Source organism: Accipiter gentilis, chromosome 23, assembly GCF_929443795.1.
Source record: "Accipiter gentilis chromosome 23, bAccGen1.1, whole genome shotgun sequence".
Classification (NCBI taxonomy): Eukaryota; Metazoa; Chordata; class Aves; order Accipitriformes; family Accipitridae; genus Astur; species Astur gentilis.
Genome location: NC_064902.1, coordinates 10,583,960 through 10,597,844, shown reverse-complemented (window position 1 = coordinate 10,597,844; position 13,885 = coordinate 10,583,960). Strand labels below are relative to the sequence as shown.

General features: G+C 35.6%; 1 protein-coding gene across 3 annotated transcripts in view; it reads left to right on the top strand.

Annotated features, from left to right (window-relative positions):
- IL17RD (interleukin 17 receptor D) overlaps positions 1 to 13,885 on the top strand; it is a 75,801-nt gene that overhangs the window by 38,102 nt on the left and 23,814 nt on the right. For all 3 annotated transcript variants that reach the window (XM_049826220.1, XM_049826218.1, XM_049826219.1), the window contains exon 2: positions 13,408 to 13,465. Coding sequence is in view for 1 of the 3 variants with exons in the window: in XM_049826218.1 (XP_049682175.1) it covers positions 13,408 to 13,465 (58 nt within the window). In the remaining 2 variants the exon portion in view is untranslated. The remainder of the gene's footprint in view (positions 1 to 13,407; positions 13,466 to 13,885) is intronic.

The window sequence follows — 13,885 nt, the reverse complement described above, 5'->3', positions numbered from 1 at the left end:
GGCTGATAATTTTCATTTGAATTCTTCCATTTTCAACTAATTAATTGTATTTTATTTTATGCTTTGAGTAAGTTAAGAGATGGAAGGAAAAAGGAATTCATGGTAGTGTTCAAAAGGAAATAAAAAAGTCTAGTATGGTTGCTTTCCTTCTGGGAGTGTGTATACCTGGATGTGGCACGGGTGTATTTGTAAACAGAGAAAACTGTTCTGAAGCTTTTTATTGATTGTTTTACAGAACATGGGTAAGCAGTGAATTTGGTGTGTGTCATGACTTGGAGGATCTGGGCTGGAGTAATGAAGATCATCAGATTAGAGATTAAATAGGGTTCAGATAATACTTACTATATTTGCTTGGTGTGTTTCTGTCCAATCATGGTAAAATTATGAAACAAAGCTAACTATTTACTTAAAAACCAAGAGAAAAGTTAATGTACCCTGTCACTAAAATCAGAGCAGATGATTATTTTACCTGACTTGACACCCTGTTTCTGCTAGATTGTAATTTCATGTCTTGAACATCACCTTGTGGAAAGCTCAGCATATTGCCATTCTAAGTGTGACCTTTGTTCATCCTTAAATGTTTTACACATTAACTTTGTACATTTTTTTTCCGAAGCCTCAGTAGATTATAATTTAGGTTTCAAATAATTCCTGTCAAATTTATATCAGCGCTTCTTAGCAGTTACCCTGATTATACTGTTATAATAACTTAACCTCTTACCTTATTACTAATCAAAACAACTCAAGCAAATAACCCACAAATTATAATGTGGAAAACTGTGCATCTATTTTCTTTTATAGTCAAGCTTTAGCTTCTGTATATCAACTCTGCATCATGTAAGTTATTTGGGTGTATGGGATTTTTTCTTTTTTGTGTTCCTGCAAAGCTGAAAAACAAGCCTTAACAGGGTTGAGATTTATTACTTAATTTGGACAGTTTGGAAAAGTTTTATTATCTGAGGTGTAGACTAAAAGAATAATTAAATCTGTATGTAAAACCAAAGCATTCCTCTTTTAAAGAGAGGAAAAGTTTGAACTATGGATTTGTTGTAAAACTTATTCGTTACTATGAATATCACCAAAGGACATGAACTGAAATCTGCATCTCATTATGCTGAGTGTGTGGTGTGTCTGTGTACACAGTCTAAATGGAAGTCCTTGCTCTGAGTACTTTGCTATCTGAAATTATTTCATAGACAACCGGAGGAAAGGAAATTCTGTTATCCCATTTTACAGACGAGAGGCTAAGGCACAAAAGGTGTTAAATGGCTTCCTCAAAGTTGTTGATAGAGGGTATGGATAAAGCAGGAAATGAATCTGTTTCCCGAGTCTCTGAACAGGGAGAAATCACAAGATGATTCTTCTGTTCAAAATACAATGCAAAAGGTGTTTGTGTGTTTTAATGGTCAGTCCTTCATGTCTACAGGGTTTCATAGAAAATAGTTGAGAAGGAAAGTGAGATTGAGAATATTTTTTCAATCTAAAGGCTTTAGGAATGTCACTGTCCTCCTTACGTGTATGTGCAACACCACAGGAACATGCTGGTCTATGACTGGACATTATAAAATATGCCGTAGTGATAATCACTTACAGCCTCTTCCATACTGGCACCTAGCCTAGCTTGACCTTTCAGGTGTTCCTGCAATAGAAATGCTATGTAAGAAAATACATGTCTTTGCTGATTTTTTTTTTTCTTCACTTGAGCAGCGTACATATTTGATACAGTATTCTAAAATGATTTTTTTTATTACTGGCAATTTTAGTGAGGTAGGTGAAATTACAGTTTAGGATATCCTCTCTTTGGGTTCCTTTCACTTGTAAGGACTTACTGTGGAATGAGTCTGGATCTTATTGGTGCTGATTGTGTGGAAACCAGAGGAATTTCTTTAGAACAGCACAGCAATGGTATTTTTCCTGAGGCTAAATGCACTTTGTACCATTCCTGCATCTTGTCAGAGTAGGCCATGAGAGGGTAGACCCATATGCCACGCCTGTGTTTGTGCATCAGGTATTTGATTTTAGGGTTCCTGCTATTTTTCCCAAGGTGTGATTTCCTTTTATTACTTATTAGTGAGTATGGACTTTCATCGTTTAAACGACAGCTGCTTTGACTGAAAAATGTTACCAAGACGTAGGTTTTCTTTGCCATAGTTTTTTTTTTAATAGGATAATCCAATTTTAAGCAATAATACAAAATCAAAAAGTGCTCCAAGGTTCTAGAAACTGGCTAAGAACAATCCTTCATGAGAAAGATTTAGAATGAAAATATTCCAAGAGCTTAAATGGTAGTTGGGCAAATGGCACCAGTGAAGTAATTTAAAGCCCAAGCAGCTTGTGATACAGTTTGTATCAGTGTTTTAGCAGATACCACAGTTCATGTCAAATAGTGTATTAATTAGTATAAAAATTGCAGTTATGAACTAGCCATGTGTTGTACAGATAGAATGCGTAACCTTTGCTTTGGCCTACTTTCAAAAGCACTTAACATGAAATACGTAGGAAAAATGCATCTCTTAAACTGTTTTACTTGTTCAAGTGTGTTATAAAGAGTGATATCCATAGGGTGTGACTTTTATTAGTGGAAACTGAATGCAGTCAGACTGGAGTTTCAATACTATTTCAAACATTAAATCTCTATTTTAAAAACTGTATTTAGGTTCCCTTTTTTAGCAGTTAAAAACCTCATGGGACTTGATAGCACATAATGCCTGAAGAGATTGCCAGTACAGATAGACTTAAAACACACATTTCCTTGATTTTTTTCCAACAGTAAGATTTAGCAATACTTAATGCTTTTCAAATCCAAGTAGTGAATAGAGATGAGCACACAGGAATATTTGAATGTATTCTGTCTTCTCTTCATCCTTTTTTTTCATTGTGAAAAGCCTCAACAATCTTGATGGCTGAAGCTATTCTGTATGAAGAGATGGTTGAATACAGTTAGGCACAAGATACATGGATTTGCAGAGTGTGAAAATCAAAACCGTAGGAGAAGAAAGTCAGCCTTGATGATCAGGTGAATTCTGAGGTAAACTTAATTCAAGACTGGAAGTTCCCAGAAACATTCTTAAGAACATCTCCACAGAAAGCTGTATTTTGGATGGTTTTATTATGTTGTGTTCAAATTCCTGGTGTTGATGATCATTTGGTGGAACTTTTCCTGCTTAGATGGCTGTAAGTAGGGAAGCTCCAGTATGCTTGCAGAGAGGGGCCGGTATAGTTGGAATATTTGACTACTATTTCTTCCAAGTATCCTTCAGGTGGACCAGAAGTGTTTGTGCAGCTTTGTGTATATTTCTGACACATTCCAAATGGAGTTTTTTTGGCTGCAAATATGATGACTGTACACTTCATAGAGGGTAACCAGGAGTGTATAAATTCCCTGGCAGTTGAAGCTTTAAATCTGTATCTGCCTGTGTCTCTGAAGTTCAACCATGTGGATCATCAGTAAATAGTAAGCACTGGACCTTCTAATCCTCACTGCTGATGTATTACTGCTTAAGCTGTGGGAGTAATTTTCATCTTCCCTGTGGACCAGGACTAGATGGAGGCTCTAAAATGAAATTTATTTGCTAAAAGCGCATAGTTCAGCAGTAAGAATCTCTGCTGACATGCTTGTGTCGGGGAGGTGGGAGTAACAATGGGTAGCAGTGAAGGAACCAAAGCCCATAGCTTTAACACCGTTAGAAGGAAGGGCAACATAACTGAGACTTGTTTCTAACTCTGCAGGAAGCCAGCTTACGCAGCTTGTCCATTAACTTTGTGAAAGGAAGAAAGGGAGGAATACTTGATTGCTTCCTAGGGGCAGATTTATAGGGAAAGGTAATTTATTTTATTAGCATAGTTGATGCACAAGAACTTTTCTGCGAACCAAAAAGTATTTTTAGCCATTGTGTTTGACATAATGGTTCCTCTGTTTTTGCTGGTGTGTTTTGGTTTTTTTTTTTCCCAATCCAGATTAAAAAAGTCTGATACAGTCATCATGCCAGTCTGTTCTGAAACTATAGCAATCTGCCCTTTGCTTTTGATGAGGGGATTGTATAACATGGCTGTATATGGAATAAATGTGGTGGTGCTTGGTATGTTATTCTTATGTCCCTCATGATATTGAACTTAATTCGAAAGATACCTTTGCATTGATACTGAGTAGATGCCTATCACATTTAAAGTCCCAGCTTCTCATTGCCTGAGCCTTTTTAAGTTATGTAGCTCACAAGGATGGTAACTTTGGGAAGAGATGCTTGATGCTTGTATCATTTTAAAGAAAGTTTTTTTGTTTTGTTTTGTTTTTACTTCGTCTCCTGCAAAAACAAGTTTCATGTGAGGTATTAAAAATACTGTTGGGGGAATGGTGAAAGATTCTTTAAAGCTGGAACATGGGATTTTGGCAAGCAAATAATTGATTGTTCCTGGAACTGAACCATACTGCTTACGAATTCTCAGTTTTAAAATCTTATGGATGAGTACAGTTGTGTGTTTCTAAATCCCTAAGAATAGGTTTTTATGTCCAAAATAATTGCATTACTTCAAAGAGAGGGATTAAGATGGAACAATCCCAAATCCTATCTACTTTAAAAGTTTTATGCGTTCTGTGGCACTCTAATCAGTAGAGTTATTGCTAAATCACCTTGCCTCCATATCCTCCAAAACCAAAACTTTGGTGTGTTTACATGTTGGTTCTACAAAGCCAATGTGCATTAGTTTCCTTTACATTCATGAGCTCCTGTGAATATGTAGTACTTTCCTTAGTTGTCCCTCTATGTTTCATTCGTGTAAGTAAGAATTAAAATTAAGTTTCTAAGATTATGCATTTCATATTTTCTGACTGTAAAGCTCTTAAAGAATTTCAGTGACTTTCAGATAATAGAGGAGAAGGATTAGGGTCGGGGAAGATACTGTGTGAATATGCACAAAACAAAATAGATGTGCTATGTCCAATTTTTCACATTCCAGCCTTTATGTGATGTTCTGCTCTAAAGATTTCCTTGCAAGCAGCTGTTCTTACCATTTTCAAAAGTTACAGATCGGGTAAACTCACCCTGTACTGCAAATGGAGTATCTCCAGTCTGCTTGCTCTGAGTTTGTTTGCAATGAGAATCTCCAAAAATGCAGTAAATTTCAGATTAGAATTTTTTTTAGGTAGAACAGTTATGAATAAAGCAGTTAATCCACATTTGATGACAGTTTCCCTCAGAATTCTTAAGGGGGGGTTGTGTGCACTTTGGCATTAGATAGAGAAGCCAAGAGCAAAAAAACCCACCCTGAAATAGTTGTAACTCTGAATTGTGTTCTGGCTGAAGCTTAAAACTGAACCTACAAAGTCAGTCCTAGTTGCTTTTACAGCTTTTCTGTTTCTTTGGATGAAACCTGGGATCAAACAAAGAGCAGAGCTTGTGCTAGGAGTTTCCAATTTGAAAGGTAGGAATCTGGCAGCAGAACATTATTAGTGAACCATTTATGATTTTGGAAATAAGTTCCTTTAGTTGTTCTCCAGGTGCCATTGCATATGCTCAGCTTTAAAGGAAGAAACTTTATTTTTGCATGTGGCTGGCTTGCAAGTACTTACTGATTTAGGAGAAGCGGCAAACCTTTTATGTGCATAAAATCTTAAAAGATACAATTTGTAGCTCTGAAGTATTGTTCTTACTTGCTTTCCTTTTTCCCTGATGCCCTCTCCTCTGAAAGCTCCATCATTTCTTAATGTGGTAAGCAAAATGAATGAATGAATGAATATATCCATATATATTATATACATATTAATATAAACAATATATACCCATTGTTCTCTCAAGCTTCAGTCACCTCTTGATACCTTTTCTTGATTGTCTTCTAACTCTCTTTGAACATCATTGAGAGAAAGACTGTGCCTCTCAGCTTACGGCTCTGCATGTTTGCACATTAAGTGGACAGCCAATTAAATGAATGAAAAAATATGGTTTAGTTGTTTCCTAGACAGGTTAGTTTAGAAGTGCTTGGGCAAAAGCTAAAATTCAGTGCCTGTGCAATTGTTCCTCTAAGTGTGGGACCCTGTAGGCTTATCAAAGTTGCAGATAACATCCCACCATAAGAAGAAATATGTTCTTTAATTTGAGTAGAATAATTAGCTAGCTTGTCATCTTACAGTACGCTGTGTTGTATGTTAAGCAGTAAGCATGCATAAAAGGCTTCATTAATTTCTCCTCCTCCATTATTTCAGTTGTAAATTATTCTATTTATTTGTTGTTTATAGCACAAGTCAGTGCTTCTCAAACTAATTTGACGTGGGTTCCTCTAAAAACAACTTTACCATTTCTACCACCCTTCCTTTGCAGTCACAATCACCGTTCGTGCACCTGTCTTGGCATTGCTTTTCTTCCCCCTCCCCTTCCCAAACACCTCGTCTTTTCTCCAACTCTCTTGCCAGGGGTCATGTCCCAGAGTTAAGAGAACACTGGTTTAACTACACACTTTGGCTTTTGTCCAAATATCCTTATACTAGCAGGTTTCAGTAAAGTTTGTGGGAAATGTGCATTGTTTGAAAATATTTATTCTATTGATTTTGAGGGGTCTTTTTGTTTGGTTTTTTAGAAGGCTTTTAATTTACCAAACATTATTCACACAAGGAAGTTGGAAAAAAATTGTGACAGGCAAACTACAGAAAACTGCTTAGGCAAACTTGCAAATTGCATGAGAGAAATAAGAGCTGGTACCCTTTTTCTTCCATGCTTTGCTGCATTGAATTCCTGGGTTTGACTCAGAGACTTCAGATTTTCACAGTAGGTGGCAAACAGTATAGATTAAACTTGCTTCTATTGTTGTTAAATTGTGGCTTTCAGGACTGTCTGTCCCTTAAAGTAAACAAGTTGACATACATTCAGTGAACAGCTGTGTTAAGCCATGTTGCATACTGAAGAGTCATGCTGTAAATATATTTTGTAGTATTTCTTCATTACAATGATTTCTTACCTCTCTATCAGACTGACTAATGTGTAAGGTAACCTTCCACATTGCCTTTTTTAAATAGAAACTAAAATAGCTTGGAATGAGGCATAATGAAAAGGCATTTCTGTTTTTTTTGTTGTTGGTTTTTGTTTTGTTTTTTGTTTGTTTGTTTTTTTAGATAGGATACACTGCAATTTGTGATCTTCAATCAGCATGTTATACCCCCAAAATCTGAAAAGACCCCCATGAAGCTAGCTGGCATACGAGTATACATGTGTACGTTTAAGGACAGGATTTAAGTCAGCAGCTGTTCAATTCAATATCCTTTCATGACAGGAGGAACCTGAGAAAACCATGTCTAGTTGAAATGGCAGAAGAATTTGTTCAGACAAAATGTAATTACCTATGTGGGAAGTCAACCATGAAACCATGGATAATGTCGTCATTTTGTGAAAAAATGAGATATTTAATGATCACAAAAGGTCAGGACAATTCTTATACAAATGGAGTATGAGTTCCTTGTGTTTGGTTTAGGAAAGTAAGTTTTGCATGTTTCGTCTCCCAGATTCTTATGTAAAGTAGTTTTTTTGTTGTTGATGATGTACCTGGATTATAATGCACAGTGTCTGGGCCATCTATACAGTACTGGTTTTGAATTTTTGACTTCTTAGAAGATTTTGACTGCTGCTTAAGGTAGAACATTTTTTTAAAAAGGCTAGTACGGATGCTTCATAATGTTTTTCCAAGTTACAGGGCTTAAATTGGGGTAATAAGCTGTATTCTGGGAGGTGGAGAAGGAATACGCTAAATGTGAACGTGCCTGACAGTTTTAAACAAAGGGAAGTGTATTGTGCCTGGCTCAGGTCACCAGGCATCTACTTACTCCCTGGAAGGCTGAGCTGTGCTGAGAAAGTCAAAGCATTAAGTATGTTCACATGAAACAAAGGTTCTTCCAGTTCAGAGGAAGGGCCTAATTGATCTACCAGGCAACCTAATACTCGGTCTGAAAGGGACAATTGTGTAAAAGTAATGTGCTAACACCTGGAGATTGACCATTGAATTTTCACAAGTAAGGTAGAAGAAAAATTGGGATCCTTGAACATGTCAGGCTGCTCTTGACAAGGATGTGTTGGGGAAGAATCAGCTAACCAGCTTGTATAACAAGAGGATAACCAGGGGCTGGATGGACCATGAAGTTCCTTCATGCTCAAAAATGATGCTTTTCTTCCCCCCAATACATATTTTATAGTGAAGTAAACCCAGTGCTTTATCTTTCGTATCTCGGGCCAATTTCAAGATGCAATGCTATGAAGACACATTCAGCTCCTCTGTGGCTGAATTTATGTGCAGTGGCTCTAAAGATGGAGCAGTGAAAAAGTTAATAAATAACAAAGAACCGAACAAAATCTGGTAATTTCTTGTAAATCATTATGTTGCTTACATAAGAAGAAACACAAAAGATACCAACTTACTAAAGGAGCTTTAAAAAAATGGTTTTAAGAATCTACGTCCCTGTTTCAAATACGAAATAGGCACAGAGAAGGCTATTGCTCCTTGAATTCACTTTTATTAAAACTTACTTCTGCAGTGTCACTGAGATGTTTCTTTAAAATGTTTTTCCCATAATTTGTGCATGCAGTGCAGGAACATAAATACATATATATAAAGCCAAATCTGAAGAAAATTGATGCTTGGAATTGTCAGTTACACCAAGGGTATAGTAGTAACAGTACAAACCCATCCACCCAGGGTTTAGAATTCATTCTGCAGTCAATGGAGTACACAGAAGTTATATTGCAAACATTAGCATGGATTATGTGTTTTGTTACATTTTGTTGGAAGCCATCCAAAATGCAGGCGTATAAACAGTACAGATAATTAATCTTTTTACTGATGATTGTAGAAACAGAAAATACTTTAACTTGGTTGAAAGCATCAAGAAAGCTTTAAAATGAAAAGAGCAGATGTCAAATATAAAGCTTTTAGTTTACTGAGCAGTGAGTATGATAAACATTGATTATTCATCTTGATGTTAGAGTTCAAAAACAATTGTCCCTTCAGTTTGCCTCATGGGAGCATGAAATTAGGACCATGTGTGCATTGATTAACAACATATGAAAGATGAATCATGATTACTGTTTTGGTCTGGTGCACAAGGCTATGCTTGAGGGGTAGTGATTTCCTACCTCCTTTAACAGATCTCTGTAATTAGTGCTAGCATCTATCTCTGTTTCCTAGTATTGATGTTAAAGTGGCTGCCTGACAGTGTCTATTCACATGCATAAATTGCCTTTATTGAATGAAAGAGTGTTTGCTCAACAGGAGTTGAATGTTGAGTGTATTTCAATGTTATTTGTAAAAATGGTTATTCATAGGACAATTCTGAAATCACCAATGCCATCTCTGGCAGGAATTGTCAAATATAAAAAATAGATGTTACTTTCAAATATGAAACAGTATATGTTCTAGATTAAAAGGAAGAGGGGAAAGTTCAACAGTAAAAATCAAGCAGATTTTTTTTAATTTCTTTCTGTTGTATTTAACTTACGCCTCTGATGGCAGGCATTAGTTAAATTTAACTTTTTTCGGAGGTACAATTAGTTCATGTGGTTAAATTTTCATTTAAACTTTATTTCTGGAAATGTAATCCTAACTTTGTTCCTCTCTGGCATAGTAATGGATAAAAAGAGTTGTCTTAAGGGCATTTCATTAACAAGTTGTTACCATAAATGAAGTGTAGGTATTAGAAAAATATAAACAAAAATACAGGTTAACTTCATGTAATAGTCTTTGACTGTTATTAATACTTGTGCTCTTTCATGTTGAAAGGTGAATATTTAAATAAAATTAAATTCCTGCACATGCCTTGAACATCCAAATTAGGTATTCATTCTTCAGGATTATATGTATTAGTGTTATTCAGAACTGTGCTGATTTAAGATATCTTAGGATCTTAACCTTAACTGTCCAAGTTGTTCATATGGATTGAGGAACAGATCGAGCATTGATCTCTGTGATTTGAGATATGTGATGGAAATTCTTTCTGGCTTGCTTGCCCAATGTAGACGCAGGATTTGGATCTTAGTTTATCATGTTTTCTGCGGAGTTCTGTGCTTTGAGCTCACATAATATGAGATTTAATGTTGTTATGGATACCCCCCTGCCCCCCATTTCCCCCATCCCTGCTTTTTTACAAACAAGGTTATTGGTAATCTAATCTGTGTGCATTTCAACTTTGATTATTTCTTTAAAGACCAGTGGTCTATAGCTCTTCATAAAAGATGTTTTGGCTGTTTTCTTTCCTATGTATTCCTTCTCAGTCGGTGTGTATAGAAGTATGTGGACCAAAGGGATTTTATAGACAAAGCTTCAGGCAATGGAGACTTGCTTTCTAGTAAAGTTCAGAATTAAAAGCTTCGTGTAAATTCACAAATGTTTGTGGTTAATTAACTAAGAATGTGGAGCCCTAAGGCCACAGCATTAGTATTTATAGTTGTAAAAAAAGATGCTCTAAACAAGCTGTCTTAGCCATAAGCCATTTAAATAGCACAATTACTTTATGGCTTAAATACAAGGGAATGCTTCCTGGAAGAATATATTTTTAAACTCACAGCAGTAAGTACTTGGAGGATTAATACCAAAGTTTAGCTTGATCAAATTATCTGACTAGGTTACGTGTTTTTACTCATATGACAATTAGCTAGTTCAGCACTTTAAAGTGACCCTAATTCTCACCCAAATTACTGCAGCCTTTTTTGAACCTTTTATACACTTGGGAGCACAGTTTTACAACCTGTAAGTGCTGCTTAAGTTCAGCAGAGTTTGGCTTATGTTATGTTTACCTTTTGCATCTACTTTATTAATGATTGTGGTATATTGATTTATACTTCTACTGTTACATATTTTGTGCTGTCACCATAATTCCAGTAGAAATGCAATTAAAGGTGCAGTAAAAAGCATTGCCTTTTTTTTTCTTTTTAAATACAGGATATAAAAGATTCTGTCTAAAAAATTAAAACATTTGTGCTAATTTTCACTGGGCTTTGGTGAAATTTGTCTCAAAACTTCAGCTCTAGGAGACAAAAGGAAGACGGGTAACAATTTATTTGATGGTTTATCTGTCTTTATAAAAAGTCAATAGTTTTGGGGTTTTTTTTTGCATGTTGCATCAAACACATAATGTCTTTGCTTTGCTGTAGTACTGAGTTAAATGAGATTTTTATATAACTTAAGAGAAACAGAAAATGAGTTGGAGTAAAACAAATATTAATAGAAAAGTTAAGACTGAAAAAAAATTTACACCTTCCTGTTTCAGGAAACCTTTTTGTATAACAGCTTGTTTAATGCCAAACTAAATCAAAGTTAAACAAATGAAAAGCCACCTAAGAAGAAAGTAAGATTACAAATTTCACTTTTAACAGTACTATCAAGATCTGCTTTGCTTTCATTCTGTATGTAGTATTTTACGGTTTGTGGTTTGTTTTTTTTTTAAAGGTAACTTAACTCATACCTTTTTTTTCTTTCTAAACACCTGTGTCTGACTATGAAGTGAGATGCACTGAATGTTTACATGTGATCGTGACAAGATCTAATTGATGTTGGAGTTCTTTCTATCCTTTACAATGTAGCTGTAAACCTAGATATAATTCCATGTAAATGGCTCATATTTTTTGTCCAGATAATGGTAAATATGATGTTATATGCCTTTCAGGGAATGATATTACTCCATAAGAATCAGTGTTACAGTTTTCTCCTTTGTGTCTAGTAAGGGTGAAGGTGATGCTATGTTTTGCATTCCAAAACCAATTTCAGTGCTTTCTGAAGAGTAAGGTATTGCTGTCTCTGAAGTCCAAGGTTCTTTTGTGTACGTATAGAAGAGACACCAGATGCACCAGCTTGCATATGTGTCTGGATTCCTCCCTGGGAGAGCAATGGAATAGTTCTCCCGTTGGTCCTCAGATTCTGCAACACTCAGCAAGGATGGCAGTATCTGTTTTAATAGTATTTGATAATAGGAAAGTGTGTCTGATGTAGCATAATGGATTTCTATGATATGCACTTCTGCTGGAAAAGTTAAGGGATATAATTGTCTCAATTATTCCAGTTGGAAAATCCACTGTTTCATTTGTTCTCCTTTAACTATTTGTTGATTTTAGCCAATAATCAATGGGAAGATCGAAATTTTAATTCTCTATCTGTGTTTTTGTCTAATTAAGCTTTTCTCGGCCAGAATTTCTTCCGAATATTTACAATACATGGTAAAATGATTTGGGCCTCTATACAGGGGCCTCTCACATAAATAAATAAAACAGGAAGTAATCCAGCGCATAAACTGCGTAAAACTCAAAGCACATGGAAGTATAAATTCTACAAGAATGGTATCAGGCACAGAAACATAAATTACATATAAATGTATCTGTATAAAATAATTTAATGAAGGGTAGGTGTGGGCACATATCTAGACACTAGACATTGATAGTCTCTCTGTAGTAAGAGTTTCTCCCATATACAATTCAGACACACTGATGAACCAGGCCATAGATTTTGTGTCCTGGCTTATCGTACCTCAGCTTATGTTAAGCTTTGAATTCTGTGTAGTTCTTGTGAGCACTGAGTAATATTAGACTTAAAAAAAAAAAAAAAAAAAAAAAAAAAAAAGGATGACTTTGATTGTAGATGAATTCTGAGTGCTGAAAATTTGGTGGGTTAGTTTGCCCAACTGACAAATAGGTAATAGAGTCCTTTAGCCACCTGTTCTGAGGTAGTTAATGGGATGAGGAGTGTCTGGAAGGTGACGAGTGCTCTTTCATCAATTCTTCTACTGTTTTGCTCCTACCTTTAATTTCTTTCCTGCAACTGACCTTCACCAAGAAAATACAGCTAAAGTGCTATGACCACAGAGCTTAGCAGTGACATTCCTTCTGTCTGTTAGAACTTCTTATGCTCTTTTTCATGACTGTGGAATTGAGATCAGCTTTTTCAGAGTGACATTCTTCTCTCTTCTTTCTCTCTTCTCCTCTTTTACATTGTGTTCGCCGTGGGGAACCCAATTTCATTTGTGATGAATCCTTGATTAATAGGTGTGGGTTTTTTTATGGGCATGATAAACCTATATGGTCAAAGTTGAGGATGTCACATAACTTTGTTTCAAAATTAAGCTTCTATGATTCACAACTACTGGGCAAGTTGTACTACCGAAGTCACAATTTCATGTCTTCATGCAGATATTGTATTTGGACTTCCATTTCTCTTTGTTTTCACTTCTGTGAGTATTATATTTGGAAAGTTGATGACAGGTGAGTGCATGCAAGTATATGCAATCTTTTCTGTCATTGCCTGTGTTCAGACTGATGGATGCTATGCCCAAACAGAAGGAAAAAAATCATGAATTCTATGATCCTGCAACAAACTATTTACAAAATAAAAATCTATGTAAGTTCAAAGTAGCTTGCTTTATTCAAATTATTTTCTTGAATTTTTCTACAGGGGCTGTCATCAGTCACCAAGAACAACGGACTACTCAATATCACCTTTAAATATGACAGTAAGTTGAAAATTTGCACTATATTCACAAAAATCAAGGACTCCATCACAGTTGTCTGTATATAGCTACATGTGTCTTAAAAATGGCTCCAAGAATAGCATGAGCTCCATAGTATTGACATAATTTTAAAATCTAGATTTGTTTTTGGTGCATCTGGTGGATCTTCTCCTTCCTGTGTTTCACTGATAATAAAATGAATTAATAATTTGTAGTAGTTTCACTTTCAGATTGACATACACCATCTGCCCAGTATTTGGCTGGAAAATTATAGAGAATGATTTTATTCTGTGAAAGAGTGTAGCCATTGAAAGATTCACTACACACAAAGTCATAGGAAAGGTTTATTTCAAGCTTTATACATCTTTGATGTGTAATTTTTGGGGAAAGTGGTGTAAAGTGCCTCAAGGTAGAAAACGTGTA